Source organism: Arvicanthis niloticus, chromosome 22, assembly GCF_011762505.2.
Source record: "Arvicanthis niloticus isolate mArvNil1 chromosome 22, mArvNil1.pat.X, whole genome shotgun sequence".
Classification (NCBI taxonomy): domain Eukaryota; kingdom Metazoa; phylum Chordata; class Mammalia; order Rodentia; family Muridae; genus Arvicanthis; species Arvicanthis niloticus.
Window position 1 is genome coordinate 42,978,693 of NC_133429.1, and position 19,864 is coordinate 42,998,556.

The following is a 19,864-nucleotide window of genomic DNA, read 5'->3' on the forward strand; positions in this document are numbered from 1 at the left end:
GCTTTCACTTGGGCAGACTGACACAGCATCTATTATATTATGTGTGGGAATCTTTTATCAGAATTGAAAAAAAAAACCACCTTCCCGTCTTCCCACTCAAGTTTTCAGCTGCAGTGTTCTTCCTGCCTTCCTTCCTCGTGTGTGTGTGGGGGGGGGCATGGGGAGGCAGATGGGATCTGCAGTGCTGTCATTTAGACCCTTTATGCATGCTAGGCAAGTGCACTACCACTGAGCTACGTCCCCAGCCCGTGGGTGTTTGCTCAGGGTCTAGCTTCATCTCTTAGGTTGGCCTTAACCTCATGATCCTGCTGCCTTGGCCCTAGAGTCTTGGGATTATGGAGTACCACAGGGTCTGGCTATTTTTCTAAAGGATTTGAAGCAGGTTCCAGGCCCATCTAATTTATCAAGCAGATAATTTTGAGCACCTCTAAGTCTCATGTGCTACTGATCACTGAGAAAGGTGCGTCTTTTGTCCTTCACAGCACTTCTTATTCTGGCCTGGCTAGTTGCTGTCTTGTGAGACTGTGCTCTCTCATCTCCACTCAGTGTTTCCTGTAGCCTGGTAATGGGAGCTGAGACCTGACACGGGGGTACCTTCAGGCCAGAGGCTGCCTCAGTAATACAGAGCTATGCCAACCGTCTCAAGTTATGAGGTTCACCATGTCAGGCTGGCGCACTTGGGGTGCTAGTGTTGATGGGTGGGTCACGGGGTCTAACCTGGCCCCTTCCTGGCTGGGTCACAGGGTCTAACCTGGCCCCTTCCTGTGAACCTGTCATTGCGATTCCCTTGCAAGCTAAAACTCTTCCTCAGAGTGAACTTTGCCAACCATTGACACCCGCACTCTGTCCTTATTATGATCTGTTGGAATTCCTCAGGAGGGCTTTTCCTCATTTCGTGGCCTTGCACTGCAGTGTCTCAGGGGGACAGGGTATGTTCCTCCCTTATTTGGCAGTGTGTGGAATGACCTCATTTGCTGGGGTCCGGCCACATACACATAAATAAGCGTGAATTTGTCTTTCATTCCTTCTCAGACATTATTTTTTTCTTAATTTGTCCTGTTTAGAACAGGTTCTTTTTAGTTATTTAGAAAAGGTAAACTCATTTTTTTCCTGTCCTATGTTGAAAAGAAACCCAGGCAAGTGTAAGCTCTCTGTTATAAAACTAGAATTAAGGGCCTAGAGATGGCTCATGGTTAAGGAGAATGCTTCAAGAGGACCTGACTTCAGTTCCCGGCACCCATGTCAGATGCCTCAAGGCTGCCTATAATTCCAACACCTCCTAAACCTCCTAGGGCATGCACACATATGCCATACATTAACACACATGTGCGCACGAGTGCGCACACACACATACGCAGAGAAAGAGACAGAGAGACACATGAATAGAAAATAAATCTTAAAAACCAATTAAGACAACATCTTAGTGTTTCAACAACTCAGTGGTGTGTGTGCTATGTGCTGCAGGCCCATCTGCCCTGGCCCTGTGTTGACTCTGTGTTTTGTTTCAGGGCAGTTCTCATTGCCAATAGACAAACGGCAACTGTATGAGTTTGATATCAAAGTTCCACTGCTGGTCCGAGGGCCTGGGATCAAACCAAACCAGACAAGTAAGGTAGGTGCCTGACTGCAGCTGATCCTGTGTGTAGCATGTGGCTTGAGAAAGTGGCTGTCCCTCCTGGAGAGGCTGGCCATGTGCTCTTCTGCCTGGGTGAACCTTGGAAAGAGTGGCCTGTTTCTCCTGCAGCTGTCCACTGCCCTCTGTGGATTTCCACTGCCACCTCATTCATTTAAGATTTACTTCCAGCACTCGTGACTCCCGTCAGAATCACTGTCTGAAATTGTGTGGGTTTTCTTAGCCAGTTTTCATGTGTGTACATGTGTTTGAACATAGGCAGTTACATGCACATGTATATGAATACATGTAGAGCCCAAGGTAGGAACTCAAGAAGAACAAAGAGAAAGGGTTCTCTAATTTCCATTGGTTAAGAAAATGTTTTCTCTTTGACATCAGTAATCCTTCATCCATATTGGTTCACAAATGGGTGTTGATTCATGAGAGACACTTGGCTGGGGCCAGTGTCCAGGTAGCAGACGGCTCCACTGAAGCTGTCTCCTACCTCTCTCCCACCTGCCGTTGCTTGTGTATATAAACCTTAAGGGGAGTGACTTGTGAATCTTACCATTTCCTGAACTCGCAGAATCTTATTTCCCAAGTTCCTGAGGACACATGGGGAGTGAGTACTGTCTAGGGATTTCCCTTCCTTACACAAGCTTTTCTGCTCTGTTCCCTTCCGGCTCGTGATGTTCAGCGTCTTCTGTCGCCCCCCTTGGTTCAACATCTTTCCCAGCCTGTCTCGTTGGAACACTTTGTTCATACAGGTGCTGGCCACCTTGATCCTAAATCCTTTTCCCTAGTGGTCAGGAGATGACAGGAGGCAATCCCAGCTGTGTCTTCTCTCTTCCTGATTCTACATTATCACCTAAGCTCTGAGATCAGAGAAAAAGAGCAAACACATAATAATTGGATTTAAACTGTAAGATGACCCAGACATCTGGGTAGTGGGTACTCTGTGCTGTCTGTGTTTGGTGGAGGGTGCTAGTACCCTCACTTCCCACTTTTCACCTACTTCCTGTTATAGCACTCTTGGTGCTTCACTATTAAACTGTCCCCAGAAAGGTAGAAGGCCTTCCTACCTGTCAACTACAAGTCTTGGCACGTTCTGAACAGGCCAATCTTTTGAAAGCAGGCCAGCTTGGAGATCAGCAGATCGTAAGTGTGCCTTACTGAGGTTGGCTTTTGATCTGAGTGCAAAGTCCATATTAGCAGGTGATGCACTTTCTGAGAAACTTGGAGCCTGGGACTGCATGTTCTGTCAGAAAGAAACTGAAAGGTGACTGTGTCCATCAGCTGCCGGAGGAAAAAACGGTTCCTTCTTCTCACTTCTTTACTTGACAGCTTACTTGTGCCAAGTAAATGGTAAAATCAGAGGCCTCACCTCTCTAAGCAGCTGAAATGGTGTCTAGTTCATCAGAACTATTCCACAGTGACAGCTGGTGGTCTGAGTGTTGTGTGTGTAACCCATCCAACCTCCAGAACCTGCGAGGTCGTGTCCTGTGATCCCATGCTGTCCAGGAAGAGTCTGCAGGATCAAGAGAATTGCTTTGTCTAAACTCACATAACTAAAAGGCAGCAGAGCCCCGCTTTGGAACTCAGTCAGTCTAACTGGGTCCATCCTCCCTGTCAGCGGGTGTCCATTGGGTGCCTTATGTTGGCATTGCACACCTGGAGTCCTGGGCAGTGAGGGGCAGTGGGGAAGGTTAATTTGTAGTCCGTGTGGCAGAGAAGCAGGGAGCTGTGCAGGAGAGCAGGAGAGGCCTCTGGGCTTCAGAGCACAGACAAGGATGTGGAGAAGGATGGAGTCACCAGGTCTGATAAGACTGGCCGCTTCTGACTGAAATGCTAACCTCAGCCCCTCAGCCTGCTTGTCCTTAGGATGTGTCATCACACTCTCCCCGTGTGATCCATCCTTCCTCACTCTCAGCTGGCTTCATCCTGTTGAGTTGCTTGTGATTCTGCAGTACCCAAAAAAGAGAGACACTCTAAACATGTACCACCTTACCCTCCACCTACACTGGGGTGCACCCACAGTGGTAAAATGAACTCCGTCTTAAGCAGAGTCAGGACTGAATGAGCTGTGTCTGTCCTTACAGTGGGTGTTCTGCCACACTTCCTGGCTCACGGGTGTGAACGCCTGGGAGCGGAGGCTGCTCTGCAGAGGACACAAGTTCTGTTCCCAGAGCCCACCTGAAGACTCATAACCCTCTGGAGCTCAGTGCCAGGGGATCCGATGACACAGTCTTGTGGGCTCCTCTGCACCAGGCACACACGGTACACATACATACATGCAGGAATGTATTTATGGCACTCATACACATGAGATTCTAAAACATCATTTAAAAAGAACGTCAGGGAACACATCACAACACATTGTGTTGGGGTCACTGTCTAGAGCTGGTGCCCGTGTCTGACTCATGGCTGAGCTACCCAGCACCGCTCAAGAGCGGATAGATTGTGTCTGTGGATGACAAAAGTTGACTGTGTCTCTCCTCTGGCTATGCATGAGTCTAGGCCCAGATTTTACAGTAGTGGTTCTTCAGAAAGGGTGAGACCAGAGCTGGCCTGGTCCAGAAGTAGATCTGATTGGAAGTCAGGAGGACTGGAAGCCATTAGCTTCAAGACTCTGGACAAAGAAAGCCTTACTCTTCCTAGTCTGTGGATTGGAGGTGTTACATTTCCCTTCTGTACACATATGTTCAGGTACCTGCCACTCTGTGTCTGCTTCTGCCCCTGGGGTAGTCAGCACCCCCTACCCCCACCCTGTGGTGCACTGGCTTGACTGGAGGGAGGGAAGCTTAGCCAGGGCGGGTGGGTGCAGTGCAGGGCCTTGGTCTATAGTAAGTGCATGTGTAAAGAACACATACCCAGGAACAGCTTCAGAGAACTGCCTCAGTTTGTCAGGAGAGAAAGGAGGGTATTTATGCCCCTGTGGAGGTGAGCAGGGTCTCTAGGGCAAGGTGTGTATGGTCCCTGTACAACTGGCCAGGACCGGGGTGTTGGAAGACACTTCATACTCAGGAGATACAGGGTCTGAGGGGAAAAAACCTTTTAAAGTCAAACGAGGAGTGGGGCTGATAATCGTCGGGGCAGTAAATTTTTACTTGCCCCGATAGTGGGGCAGCGAGGCCAAGGCCTACCATCCTTCTGTGAGGTTGTCTGGGGGTAGAGTTCTCCTTAACCCTTCCCCATTCTTCCTGGGCCATTACGGTCCCGGAAAGGATACCCACAAAGACCAGAACAGGGCATCAGATCCTCTAAAGTGGTTCTCAACTTGTGGGTTATGACCCATCAGATATCCTGCATATCAGATGTTTTACATTATGATATATAACAGCGGGAATTACAGTTCTGAAGTAGCAACAAAAGAGTTTTATGGTGGGGGTCACCACAACTTGACGAGCCATATTAAAAGGCCACAGCGTTAGGAAGGTTGAGGACCACCCAGTGTGGTGCTGGGAACGAACTCAAGGTCACTGGAAGATGAGCTGGCGTTCTTAGCCATTGAACCCTCTCTCCAGCTGCCTTCACCTCTACTTGAGCGCAGCTGGGTGATAGCCCGGCTTCTTCCTGGGTACGGAAGCTAGGGCAGATCCACCTGCAGCAGCTCACCCTTTGCTGGTGCTAGACCCTCTCATAGCTCTTTTGGGACCCTTCGGTCCTTCTGGGGTGCTGTGTGACTTGCCTGCAGTAGCCCTGCCTGGAATCCAGGCCTCAGGCAGCCTTCCTTGCTTGTTTAGTATCAGAGCTTTAGTGTCTGGAAGCCCGGTGTGTTCTGAGAGGACTCACCTTGTTTGCACAGCTAATCAGAAGCTTGTGTGAGACCAAGAGACCAAGGGTAGACAATTCCTACTTGACTTCTGCTCTTAGTCTGTAACCACGTTAGGTCTCTGGTCTCCTTACATAGTAAGTGCAGATTTCAAAGCCATCTGCTTCATAGGCAAAATCCCTGCCCCGTTTAGAGAAGGCGTGTGTGTGTGTGTGTGTGTGTGTGTGTGTGTGTGAAGAAAGTCTCCTGAGGACACATGGTGTGTGTTTGTAGTTCTTAAGCCAAATCTCAGTGACTTGTTTGTACCAGAATTGCCAGGCTTTGCTGTTGAGTAAAAGGCCATGAGACGGCATCCCCCATCCTGCAGCCCTGGTGTGTGTGGAGGCTTGGTGAGACTGAAAACCACGGTTTCAATTCTGGGTTCTTACTGCTTTTAGCACAGGCAGCTTTTCTTGTCCCTGCTGTGACTCCACAGTGCCGATGGCACGATGTCACAGGCTCCTCTGCTCACCAGGACTCTCGGGGGCTCATGTTTCTCCTGTGGAGACCTCTTCCTTAGTCTCATCCAGACTTACCAACTGTGAGCCAAGCTGCTCAGCTCACCGGGGGGTCTTGAAAGGGGGAAACCAACCCACATCTGTGGGTCTGGTTAATCTCTGGAGACAGCCCTGGGGCACTTTCCAGCGACATATGGACTGCTGCTTCCTGAACTGTCTCCATGGAGCAGTAACCCACGACAGCTGCCGAGACACACTGATAGATCAAGAGCCAGGTTGTGGATCACTGGCTCGCCCAACCACCAGGAAACCTGAGCCTCAACCAACAGTGCTCTGCTCCTGCTTGTCATATGGACCTTTCCAATGTGGTTTTAAATTAAAAATGACAGTTACTTGATTTTTTTTTTTAATCTTCCTGTTTGGCTGCCTAAAATAAGTCTTCTCCATAGTTTGAAAGACATACTTTGTGTGTAATGCATGAGTCAGAGGACAGCCTCAGGAAACCTTGGGAGCTGTTCACTGTGTTCTTTTGGGGAGGGGTCGGGGGTTGAGATAGGGTCCCACTGTGTCTCCCTGGCTGTCCTGGAACTCACAATGTAGACCAGGCTGGTGTCTGTCTCCCCGAAAGCCTCCTGCCTTTGCCTCCCAAGTGCTGGGATAAAGGCCTGCGCCCTCACACCTGACTTCTCAGCTTGGTTTTTGAGACAAGGGCTCTCTGGCCTGGAGCTCACCCTGTAGGCTAAACTGCAGCATTAGCATGAGGACCTGAGTGTGGTCTCAGAGTCCACTTGAGAAAAGTCTGTGATTCCAGCACAAGGGAGGCAGGAGCCAGGGGCTCTCTGAGGCTAGCCAACCACCCTTGGCTCTCAGTAAGCCAGGCCCATGAGAGAGGCTCTGTCTCAGAATGACAACTGAGGTCCTCCGGCTTGCATGAGCATGTACACACACAAAATTTAAAGTTTTTTTACATTAAAACTGACATAGCCCCCACTATATTTAAATGGAAACATGCTAGTTTAGGTCTTTAGAAGTATTGTACACAGAAGGAAAACCACCTTCTAAACCAAGAGAATAAATTGAGGTGAAAATGGAAGACTTCTGTTTCTGATTTCTAGAATGTTTGTTATAATATAGATAAATAGATATGGGTTTTTTATTGTATGTGTGTGTGCATGCATGTGTCATGGTGCATATGTCAAGGGACAGCTTGTGGGGAGGGGGTTGATTCTCTCCTTCCACCATGTGGGACTCAGGATTTAGATCATCAAGCTTAGTGACCTTTAACCTCTGGGCCATATAATACGGGCCCTAGAGTGTTTTCATTAAAGTGGGTGTTTTGTGCTATTTAAGGAAACTTGCTGACCAACTAGAGTAAGTTTTCTGTAGCCTTCACAGCCTATTATAAGACCAGGCAGGTGGAACACACCTGTAATCCCAGCATTGAAAAGGCTGAAGCAGGAGGATCACGAATTTGAGACTAACCTGGGCTACATGGCATACCCTGTTTAAAATAAATTGGGGACAGAATAGTAGTATCGTCACTTTGAAGACTATAACATGAGGTCATCTTCCTTGATTTGTTTTGTGGGTTGGGGCCAGCCTGGTCTACATAGTGAGTTCCAGAACAGCCAGGGCTACATAGACTCTGTTGAGGAAGGGAGTTGGGGAGGGAAGGAGGGAAGGAGGGAGGGAGGGAGGGAGGGAGGGCTCTGTGGCACTGCGTGCCTGTGATGCGTTTACATACATGCAGCCATTTTTACACTTAAAAATGCATAAATTGTCTCTCTTCTCCTCTCTGCACACACGCCCTTTCTCTCTTTCTCCCTCCCTCCCTCACCCCCACCCCCCTCTCCCTATGACAACTTGCCTATATTCCATCCTTGGGGGCCAGCAAACTCACCCACCTGAGAGCAGCTTCCCAATAAACCTGCCTTTAATATAATAATAAAAAAAAATAAGCATAGATCTTAAAAAAAAAAATTAAAGAACACATGTGAGGCCAGATGTAATGAGCAAATGTGAATGTCGAGTAGAACAGTTGACACGCAGGAGCAGTCAGCCAGCAGTGCTCTGTGTTCACCATGAGAAGATTAGAGGCTTCTCATCACAGGGTCTGACAGTAACCGTGTGACTTCCACGGCATCACTGTGCCTCGATAAGCCTGTGTCTCAGTTGTAGTTGAGTGTCTGGCCCTGGGTGGGAGAGCAGGTTCTCCAGAGGTGATGGTGCCTGGTTTCAGGTGTGTTGCTTAGTGTTTATTGGGTGGGGAAGGAACATGAGTCCAGCCGGGCCTCAGACGGTTTGCTTCCCTAACGCAGATGCTGGTCTCCAATATTGACTTGGGTCCCACCATCCTGGACCTCGCTGGCTATGACCTGAACAAGACACAGATGGATGGGATGTCCCTGCTGCCCATTCTGGTGAGTATAAAGCCACAGCCAACCCATAGCCAAGCTCCAAAGTTAACTCCAGGCGGGAAGGGACAGGCCACCAAATCTGAGAGGTAAAGAACAGGATCAGTCTCTTGTGGTGGGAAGCGGTTCTCTGAAGGAAAAGTCTGACTGGACCGCATGTCACCTTCAGCCTCTGCATTTTCTTCCCCTCTCCTCCCAGGGGAAAAAAATGTATTGGTCTGAGAGTAGAGGTTGCTGTCCCAATAGAGTAAGCCAGGGAGAGAACATGAGGAAACTTCTGGAAGACTCAGGAATGTGGAAAGGTTACCTTAGTGTCAGTCAGGGAGATGCTGAAGTAAAGACGCCTGTTTTGCCTGCAGAGTGGCGAAGACTGAGAGTAATCGCCACTGTTGCCATGTCTGAGGGACGGAGACTGCTTTGCACACCGTTCATGGAGTGCAGGCAAATAACCAACCTGAGTGTTAGCTACGGATGCAGCTACTGGCAGAGCACTTGCATAGCATGCAAAGGCCTTGGGCTCAGTGTGCAGTACCAAAGAGGGGAAGGGGAGGGGAGAAGGAGGAAGGAGGAAAAAGAAAAAGATGAGGGATCGGTGTTACCTGCATTGGTGCTTCTCATCGACCCCATGGACGCCTTTATGTTTAGTTATATATATATGATACCTTAAACAGTCTGTCTTGCCTTGAGCATTAACACAGGCACATAATACTATACTAGATCTCCCCAGGCATTTTTTAAGATTCGTCATTGTTTCCAAGATGGATCCATATTGTTCTCGGCTGCCTGATACTCCATTACCTAAATGTATCATGTCCTGGTTGCCCGTCTCTTCCCAGGTAGTGTCTTTGGTGGCCTACCTCTGTCATGTTAGCTCTGCTACCTTCACAGACATGTCCCCAGTGACCTGCATGCTCATCAAGATGAGAATTCCCTTTGTTCTGTATAAACAGTCAGTTTAGTTACATGCCAGCTGAGTGAGTGAAGAACAGTATTTGGTCTCAGTTTTGCATTTACTCATTAGTAAGGTGAGCCTCTCTTTTACCAGTTCATTCATGTGCCACACAGAGCACTAGAGAGGACAATTGTGATCACATGTGCCACACAGTGCACTAGAGTGGACAGTTGAGATCACATGTGCCACACAGTGCACTAGAGTGGACAGTTGAGATCACATGTGCCACACAGTGCACTAGAGTGGACAGTTCAATCATTTCTGGTGTTTTGGAGTTGTCTGGCCATCACAGTCCAATTCCAGAACATCCCATCATTCCAGATCCTTGGTCACCCCTCCGCTTCTCCCTCCTCAGCCCTCAAGCAGCCTATAACCCCCTGTTACCTCTGTGGAGTTGTTTACTCTGGATGTACAAATATAGTTATTCAGTCCATGCCTCTGCTCTCTGGAAGCACCACATAGTCGTCTGTCTGTCTGTCTGTCTGTCTATCATATACATGTGTAGACTCTTGCTACTTTGGGGTTATTTTGATTAACCCTTTTGTTACCGTTTATGAGTCTCTGGACATGTTTGCAGTTCTCTGTGTGCCCAGTGTTCTGGGTCACTTGGTAGCTTTAGCTAACTTTCAAACATGTCATGTATTTCTGTCAGCCTCCCCGGCACTGATTACTTTATCACATCGGGTGTGCAGGCCATTCCCTGGTGGTCCTCTTTTGCATTTCTGTGGTCACAGCAGGCTCCTGGCCATGTTCCTACTGTCATACATCTGTACAGAGCCATGGCCATTCCTGTTCATAGTCAGTGTTGTGTATACACGAGCGTACTTAAACGTGCACCGGTGCGGACGTGTATGCTGATGTCAGAGGACAGTCCTCAGGTGCTGGTCACCACCTTCCTCCCTGCTTGAGATAGGTGCCCCCGTGGAACCCGGCCCATGCTCTTTTGGAGGGTCGCCGGTCTCTGGTTCCCATCTTCCTATAGGGGATGCTGGGACTGTAGATGCCCGTGCTACTATACAGGCTCTGGGAACCTGAACGTGAACTATCAGGCCTGTGTGGTAAGTGCTTTCCCAGACTCCATTTCTTACTTAGAAAAGGCTTCTACATCTAATGCTGGAGATCTCGACTCTTCTCTGGGTTTTACAGTTCTGTCGCTGTCCTCCTCCTCCGTGTATCTGTGATAATCTCCATGCAGACTCTGATGTTCTCTGTAGATACTCAGCTTTCTCTTCTGACCCACAGGCCTTTCCTTGTACTGTTTTGCCTTCAGACTGAATAACTGAGGCTTTGTATGAGGGTCTACCACCCTCCTTACTCTGTCAGGGACTCTAAGTACCTTCCGTCCATATGGTCCTTAGACTCAGCTCTGGGTTATGTGTAAGATGCTGGGTTTGGGGCTGGAAATGCATCAACACTCTATAGATCGGACAGGGAAATGGGTGTCTTCTAACCTCCTGTGAGAAAGTTCTAGGGTAAAAGTCACTGAGATGTATATAGGGAGTCTTTGCACACTTCTGAAAGTGCAACCTGACGCTTGTTTCCTCATCATGCTGTTTGAGGTTGCTATTATGATGCATATTAGTCAGTGGGACTGTCACGTGACTGTAAGTGAACTGAAATGCAGTGGGAGTCGTCAGTTCCTGGATTTCACTAGCCTTGTCCTGAGGGCCAGGCCAGCAGCTCACAGACCGTAGTCTCAGGACCAGAGCTAACCCAGCCCTGGCTTCAAGGTGACGGTAGATTGGAGTCCCACTCATTCATTTATCCCAGAGCTACAGAGCTGAGTAGAAGTCACAGGTCATGTACGCACAGAACATAAGTACATGTCACAGGTCATGTACACACAGAACATAAGTACATGTCACAGGTCATGTACACACAGAACATAAGTACATGTCACAGGTCATGTACACACAGAACATAAGTACATGTCACAGGTCATGTACACACAGAACATAAGTACATGTCACAGGTCATGTACACACAGAACATAAGTACATGTCACAGGTCATGTACGCACAGAACATAAGTACATGTCACAGGTCATGTACGCACAGAACATAAGTACATGTCACAGGTCATGTACGCACAGAACATAAGTACATGTCACAGGTCATGTACGCACAGAACATAAGTACATGTCACAGGTCATGTACACACAGAACATAAGTACATGTCACAGGTCATGTACATACAGAACATAAGTACATGTCACAGGTCATGTACATACAGAACATAAGTAGAAGTCACAGGTCATGTACGCACAGAACATAAGTACATGTCACAGGTCATGTACATACAGAACATAAGTAGAAGTCACAGGTCATGTACACACAGAGCATAAGTACATGTCACAGGTCATGTACATACAGAACATAAGTACATGTCACAGGTCATGTACATACAGAACATAAGTAGAAGTCACAGGTCATGTACACACAGAACATAAGTACATGTCACAGGTCATGTACATACAGAACATAAGTACATGTCACAGGTCATGTACATACAGAACATAAGTACATGTCACAGGTCATGTACACACAGAACATAAGTACATGTCACAGGTCATGTACATACAGAACATAAGTACATGTCACAGGTCATGTACATACAGAACATAAGTAGAAGTCACAGGTTATGTACACACAGAACATAAGTACATGTCACAGGTCATGTACATACAGAACATAAGTACATGTCACAGGTCATGTACACACAGAACATAAGTAGATGTCACAGGTCATGTACATACAGAACATAAGTAGAAGTCACAGGTCATGTACACACAGAACATAAGTACATGTCACAGGTCATGTACACACAGAACATAAGTACATGTCACAGGTCATGTACACACAGAACATAAGTACATGTCACAGGTCATGTACACACAGAACATAAGTACATGTCACAGGTCATGTACACACAGAACATAAGTACATGTCACAGGTCATGTACGCACAGAAGACAAGTGGACACGTAAGGTCTTTCCCTTTCTTGACATCCAAGGCCTTGCTAGTACCCAGTCCTCACTCCAAGTCCCAGCTTCAGTGTCCTTAAAGCAGTGTCCTTCAGACTGACACCACCGATGCACTGCCACCCAGCTGTTGAGAAAGATGTTGGACTCAAGAAAGGGTCCGTTTCGATCTGGCCTGCCTTCGGCCTTTCTCCGTCCTTGGCTGATGTCGGAAGCGGCCTTCTTCTTCCTTACTCACAACTCTCTCTGCACAGCGCCTGTCTCTGTTACTCTACAGTGGTAGAGGTTCAGTTGGGCTCAGTCAGTCCTTGTGCCTCAGCCTCCTGAGCGGTCGGTGCTGCAGGCATGTCCCTGGCCCAGGTTGCAGCTGCTCAGGGCCTCCTGAGGTTTAGGCCGCAGTCTGTTCCTGCTTCGTCCTCTTAGATGCTGCTGTTCACAGCCCACCTGGACACGTGCTTTCAATCCCAAGCCTGCTCCTGTCCTAGAGGCCTCCTTTTGCCAGCGCGTGTACACCTGTCTCAGATGTTTGTGTTTCCTTTCTCCACACATCTAATGTATGCACAGAGTAAGCATGACATATGGGCTGTGCGCTCATCTCCAGGCCTGCACCCCATCCCCCCAGCACCGCCTGTCTCGCTCTCCTGCTGCCCAGGGCACGCAGCCTCTGCCGAGCTAGGCATCGTGCGAGCTCTTACCTTGACTTGCAGCCACCTGCACCACCTTGGATTCTTGTTGTCTAGCTTTCGTCCCTCCTGCTTCACACACTGCCCTTAAAGGAACAGGAAAGTGTTTCAGGCTCTTGATTGTCGCTCTAAAGACTTTAAGCCCCAGGATCAGTAGTGGTCTTCCTACACATCCAGTCTTCCCATTCCCTGTTAGAGTGAGCTGTCTAAAGGCCCCTCAGGCAGCTCGGTGAGAGCTGGTGGTCAGTTATGCCTCACGGGATCCACGTTTGCTCTTCTTTCTAGAAAGGAGACAGAAACTTAACCTGGAGGTCAGACGTCCTGGTGGAATATCAAGGAGAAGGCCGTAATGTCACCGACCCGACCTGCCCTTCTCTGAGTCCTGGAGTGTCTGTGAGTAGCTTGTTTTGGTCACAGCTTTCTTACTGCATGGCAGGTGCTGTTTAGACACCTCTGTCACCTGAGTGACACTGCTGACTTCAGGCTCTCCCATTTAAGTAGACATGCCCACACCCTCCCACTTCCTCCCTTACCCACTCTCCACCTCCTAACAGCAGGAGAAACGGGGTTTGTCCTTGTGACTGTGCTATCACTGGTGGCAGCCAGGCAGGCCACAGAGGTGGTAACAGCCATGTTGACCTGGCTTTGGGGAATGGAGCGTTGGCTCTCCTGACAGCAAAGTGTTCCAGTAAGGAACCCAGCCCAGTGTGGTGCACACATCTAATCTCTTGGAAAGCATGGGTGGGTGATCTCTGAGTTCCAGGCCAGCGGGGAATTACATAGTCAGACTGTTTGGTTTGTTTAAACTCTATGTTGAAAGGCCACAGCACCACCATCTGTGGACTAGCAGAGCCTGTGGAGAGCATGGAGTCTGGTCCTGTGTAGTGCTAAGAACTCGGCTCTGCTTTTCCTTTCACTCCAGGACAGACAGTTCAGATAGTCCTTCAGAGGACTACTTCCAGGTGTCTGGCTCCTCGTTAACTTGTCAACTGTCCCTGCAGCAATGCTTCCCCGACTGTGTGTGTGAGGACGCATACAACAATACATACGCCTGTGTGCGGACGCTGTCATCAGTGTGGAACCTCCAGTACTGCGAGTTCGACGACCAGGAGGTAAGGACACCCCTCCCCCACACCCCGAGATTGCCTGGCCTTGGTGGCATAAGGTGACCCCAGAGATCTACTGGGAAGGTGTGGTTCTTCTTCACTCTCCCCCAGGTCTCCTGAGGCTCACAAGTGGCAGGGCAGCTCTACAGGCAACTTTGTTCTGAACTTTCTCAGTGGAGTCTTCTTTGTGCCCCACCCCCGCACAGCTGGCTTTTACAGAGTGACACTGGCCTGGTGCGGGCTGACAGAGAGGTGTTCGGCATCTACAGAGGAGCCGGCCTTGCCCAACAGGCCGGCCGGCTGGCCTCGGGGGAAGAGGGGGTTTGAGCCTCACTGACAAGTGTGGATCATCTGAAGGCTTCTGTGGACACCAGGGTGCAGCCTCACGCAGGTGCTCAGCACGTGCTCGCCTGTCCTGTCTGCCACTGTGTGACTGTGTGAATCACGCAGGTGGTCATCTTTGTTCTTCAGAGTGGTCCATCTTCCCTTCCAGCTCAGAAGCGCATTGCCCAAGAAAGCAAGCATCACTGCAGCTGAGCCACCCTGCCCCATGTGTATCTGTTTGCTAATGTGAGAGCTAGTCTGAAGGCCGAGGTTAAAGCCCTCAGAGCCACCCTTTACCTCCTTGTCCTGCCTTCTGTTTGGAGAACAGTGTGCTGCAGAGAGGAAAGTGTTGATGCCCAGCAGTCTGCTTATAAATGATGGTGTTACAGCCTTCCTTCCACCCGTGCAAACCATCCCAGACTACTTCTTATGTGTACCAGAAGTCAGGATGCTTCTCGCTCTGTCCTATTGCTTGAGTCCAAGGATTCTGAGGAAGAAACCTGGCCTCCAGGGCTCCCCTGACAGAGTAGCTGCAATGCTGTCTTGTTGCTGAGGCCAGGCCATCGAGGGCTCGCCCTGTGCTCACCCTCCAGGACAGTGGACCGCCTCCTCCTTCCTGATGCTGCGAGTCTTTACAGTTCCTCATAGTGTGGTGGCCTCAACCATAGAATTATTCCATTGCCACTTCATGACGGAAGTTTGCTACTGTTAGGAACTGTAATGTAACTGTGTTTTCCAGTGTCTTGGGTGACCCTGTGAAACACCAGTTGTGAACGGCTGCTCTAAAGAGTCGTGAGTTACTTTCCTGAGGATGTGGGGTAGACAGGTAGCTGCAGTTCAGCACGGGACTGTATGTCTAACACAAATGGACCCTGACACGACAGCATACGATCCATTGTGTGTGGGTCTTGGAGCCTTCGACCACACGATGGACAGGCCTTGGGTTTTCATCTCCTTCTTCCCTTTCCATTTAGAAATAATTACCACACGAGTGTTTTCTCAATATAACCTTTGCTCTCTTCTTTCCTCCCTCCTTTCTTGCCTCTAGGTGTTTGTCGAAGTCTACAATATAACTGCAGATCCAGACCAGGTCACCAACATTGCTAAGAGTATAGACCCCGAGCTTTTGGGAAAGATGAACTATCGGCTGATGATGCTCCAGTCCTGTTCTGGGCCGACCTGTCGCACTCCAGGGGTCTTTGACCCTGGGTAAGTGTCTGTCTTCAGTGACGCTGCCAGTGTCTTCAGAGGCCAGGCTCTTCTGGAAGACAAAGGAAAGCTGGGGCCCCTTCTGCTCTGAGCTGTGTTCATTCTTCTGCTTTATTGAGAGAATGCTGTCTTCCTTCTGTGTCAGCTTGTACTGTTGGGAAAACAAACTGGAACTTGGCTCTGTACCTTCAGTGGCAGCTGGGGCTTCAAGCTCGCCCCTGCTTTCCTGTCCCAGGGTTCTGCATGGTGGCACTGAATAGCTCTGGCCCGTCCCAGCCCTGGTCTGAGAGCATACTGCTTTATTTCATGTAAGTGACACGGCTCACCTGTGTTACCCAGCCAGCCACACTCTGGGTCTGTTTACAGTGCTGTCTCTGTAGAGCACTGCCTGCCGCTCCCCAGGAGTTCCCGCTGTGGACGAGTGGAGAAATGGTTCGTGTCCCACGGTCCACACACAGCCAGGAACACAGAGTCCACACTGTCATGATCATACAACACTCCCCTCCATGCCCATGGGATCCCTCAGTTCGGGCCCCAGCTAGGAATTGTTCTGAAACAGGTCTCTCTGTCCTAGAATTTGGAGTGTAGAGCAGGCTGCCCCTTCCTCCCGAGGGCTGCTGTGATTAGGTGTTAGCCACCATGCCTTGCTAAAATAGAAATGTTTAAATAGCTGGGTCACTGTACAGAAAGACAATGCATGTCAGTCTGTCTAGCTTAAACCAAATAACGTTTGAGTGGAATGAGTGTCGTAAGCCTGGTCCATCGTGTTCTTTATCCAGCCCTCACCTTCCCTGATGTCTGCGCAGACATCAGCTCAGTGTTTACCAAACCAAATGGACTTAATGCTTTTAGCCTTGTATTCTAGGCTGGCTCTGGGGATTGAAAGCTGTAACTAAACCCTTGAAAGGAGAATGGGGAAATCCCTGGAATTATGATGTGCGGCCAGCAATCCCTGCCAGCGTAGCTGCGGGAGCACTGACCACCACATAGTGTGGCCAGCCACAGCAGAGTGGCTTCAGGTGCTGTCCTGTTTGTCCTGGACATCTGGATTGGTTGTCAGCTTTCCAGAATCCAAGGGCACGCACGTCAGCGTCATTAACTGGACACATGGTTTGCCTACCCTGATGCTTCAGTAATGAGATGCAGGTTATGCGTGCTCTCGTTAGCCCGAAGACGTAAACACCAACTGAGTTTGTTTTCAATTTATCATCCCAGGTTCTTCTCTTCTGCCAAACATTTGGCCTTCCAGGATCCTCTGCAGGAGGGTCATTGGACTGGATCCTGTAGGCACAAGCTGTTAGTCCAGCCACACACATTAATTACACAGTGTCTGACTGGATGGTCCACAGTCCCAATCATAGCATCTGGCTCTTTACAGCAGTGTTGCTGCAGACATGGGCCCACAGGCAGAAGCGAGTGTAAATTCAGTGTGGTGTTTCGGTTCAGCACATGGAAAGCCCATTTTTGGCCAGTCTGTATTCTTTATAGCCACAAACTCACAACTCTGTTCCCACTGCGCACTCTGAGGGTTTCATACATTTTACACAAATGCCTTTCTGTTTGATGGCCAGAGACAATTTGGAGTTGTCTAAATTCGTGAGCCTGCTCGAGCACACATCTGAGTCCCGTGTTTGTGTGTGCTCCAAAGTGCCAGCGGCTATAAATGAGGGAGAGATCTCAGAACGGCCGTGGAGGTTAAGTGAGGGTCAGCTCTTCTGTCTGGGTACTTTATACCTCGGACTCACTCACCTCTCTTCCCTGGCCTACCTGCCTTTAATCCCAGCACTGAGGACAGTCTGGTCTGTGTAGCTATTTTCAGGCCAGCAAGGCTGTGTAGTAATGTTCTGTTGCTGTTGTCATCTTAAGGAATCTCCCTCCTGTTCTTACAGTTAACCTTGTTCTTAGCTCACAGCTTGTGTGAAAAATGCTCTCAGCCACTGAGACCACATTTATATGACAGCTCTTCCAGCCAAGCTCCGAGTGGTGTGTCCATTCCTCCTGCCCGCTCACTGCTGGAGGATATGCCTTTGAAGTCTCTGACGTGACATCCTCCTTTTCCTTCCCTCAGATACAGGTTTGACCTGCGTCTCATGTTCAGCGATCACAGCAGCGTCAGAATGAGAAGGTTCTCGAAGCACCCTCTGTAGCAGCCATGACCACTCTGCAGTGGGATCCTTTTCCGATGACGTGGTTGGAGTGGGAGCCATGCCTCGGGGAGCTTTGGCCTTGCTGTTTCAAGTCTTGTTTGAAAAATAACCCAGTCAGCTGACTTCCAGTACTGTGAATCTGCCCCATCAGAAGTGGCTGACCCTGTCTCTCCTCAGATGACAACCACCACTCCTGAGGTCTTTGTCCTTGTCCCTTCATCTTGGCTGGGCACAATGTATGCGTCCCCACATGGTCAAGTCTGAATCTGTAAACCTCTTCTGATAAACGGCAATACTTTAGGGCAGAAAGATAAAGCCTTTGGTGTGTAGCTTAGCCCCCAAATCAAAAGCGCTGTGTCGCGTTCCACTGAGCCCTCACCATCAGAAACATTCACAGCCTTGAAAAGAGCTGCTGTCTGTGGACGTGGAGAGAAAGGACGTTCATGACATCCATTGTGGGGTGGTAAACGTGCGACTTGTCACCCACGCTCTGCCCTAAGAAGCCCTCAGCTTTTCACTGGCTCCAATCACTGAGAGAGCCCAGAAGCACCATGGAGAAGGAACCGCCAGGGGGAGGGCTAGATGTGCCTCACGAGCGAGCAGATTGGCCTCTTGGATCAGTGGGCTGAAGGGCCGCACATAGAAGTGCCTGTCTGGAGGGTTCTCAAGTGTCAATGCCACACACATCATCCTGCCTGGCTGCAATTAGCTGACATTGTCATTGAAAATCTTAGTGTCTCCTCGTGGTGGAGGGAAGGACCAGCTGCTTCAACCCTGCTCCCCTGCTCTCAGAGAAGCTCGAGTTTCCAGTCCTGAATAACCAGGGCTCCAGTCAGGAGTCCCCTGGCCAAGGTTTCTCGAGGCCAGAATGACATTCTGTCCCTTAAAGTCCAGTTCCGCTCTGACATGTCCACAGAAAGCCGAGTGCCGGCAGGACAGCAGAGTGGAGAACCTGTTGCAGGTAGAGTGGATTTAGGTAGAGTGGATTTAGCTTTACACAGCCTCTGTCCAGCTTTAAGCCCTTGTGAGACAGCTAGAAGTCACTTTCAGAATTCCAGAGGCCATGTTGGGGTAACAGCCATTGAGTTTATTCCTTTACCTCTTGTGACCCCAGCGACTTTGGCGATACTGAGAGGCCAGCAGGCAGTGGGATGGTCACCTCTGCCATGGCCACTTTACAGGGAAGTTACAAAACTGAATGTGGATACTGGCTTCATTCACTCTACTTGACTTCTAAACATCACCAGTGAAATAGTGAGAGCTGACCACAGTTGTTCCCAAATAAAGGTAGCCGCTCCTACCAGGCTTCAGACTGTGACGCCTTAGTCTTCAGTTTTATGGCTGGCTCCTAAAAGCCAGTGATATCAGAGCAGTTAACAGTCGGCTGCAGTAGATGTTGCTACCTCTGTGCCCTCACACGCAGATGACACAGTCGGGTAGTGGGACCTGAGATCCTCTCTGTACCTCCCAGTTAAGGGGTATTCCTGCAGACATTCATGTAGACCTCAGCCTGTAACAGACTGCCTCCCACCCACGAGGGATGCGCCGCAGGAGGCCGGCCTGTTCTCTGTACTCAGAGTTTTGACATCTTTGAAGGCCGGGTTCATGTGTGCCGCTGCTCTTCAAAAGGGAGAATCGTTAAAACCAACATGGGATGCAGGGACTTCGCCTTATAAGATTTCCAGTTTTAAAACTGCCCCTCAGACACAGTTTCAAAGTAGGGTACACATTTATGTGTCTCTGAGTTCAACAAGTGGTACTGTCACAGACACCTTTTAAATGGCCAGTTCCAGAGTGTATAAAAATAGAGTGGCTATGGAAGTTACACCTTCATCTGTGGGAAGTATTCTCAAACTTACAAGCATCTTTATCTTATTTTTTTCTAATGAAAGATGGCAGCCCAGAATCCTCAAGAAAAAGCAAGGGGTATCAGCTGATCACCGCTGGGACAGATGGATGTCCTGGGGTTCTTTAGCTCACCAGCACTTTACGCTCAATGGACTTTGTAAATCCTTTTATTGGCATCACCTATTGTAGAAGTTCCTCTGCCTTGGAGCTGTCATCTCAGCCGCTCACTTAGAAAGTGCCCTTCAACGGACTCTGTTCACTGCTGCACTCCTCAATGAATTAAAACTGACTTCTGTTCTAGCGGGAATGTGTTCGTTGTT

The 19,864-nt window shown here is 49.2% G+C and overlaps 1 protein-coding gene across 1 annotated transcript in view; it reads left to right on the top strand.

The window, feature by feature from the left end:
* The window catches only part of Gns (glucosamine (N-acetyl)-6-sulfatase), a 36,742-nt gene extending 16,898 nt beyond the window's left edge, over positions 1-19,844 (top strand). Inside the window, exons 9-14 of the mRNA XM_076920354.1 lie at positions 1,509-1,612; positions 8,200-8,301; positions 13,196-13,303; positions 13,912-14,022; positions 15,389-15,549; positions 17,618-19,844. Of these exons, the coding sequence (XP_076776469.1) occupies positions 1,509-1,612; positions 8,200-8,301; positions 13,196-13,303; positions 13,912-14,022; positions 15,389-15,549; positions 17,618-17,696 (665 nt within the window). The 3' untranslated portion in view covers positions 17,697-19,844. The remainder of the gene's footprint in view (positions 1-1,508; positions 1,613-8,199; positions 8,302-13,195; positions 13,304-13,911; positions 14,023-15,388; positions 15,550-17,617) is intronic.
* Positions 19,845-19,864: the final 20 nt, after the last annotated feature.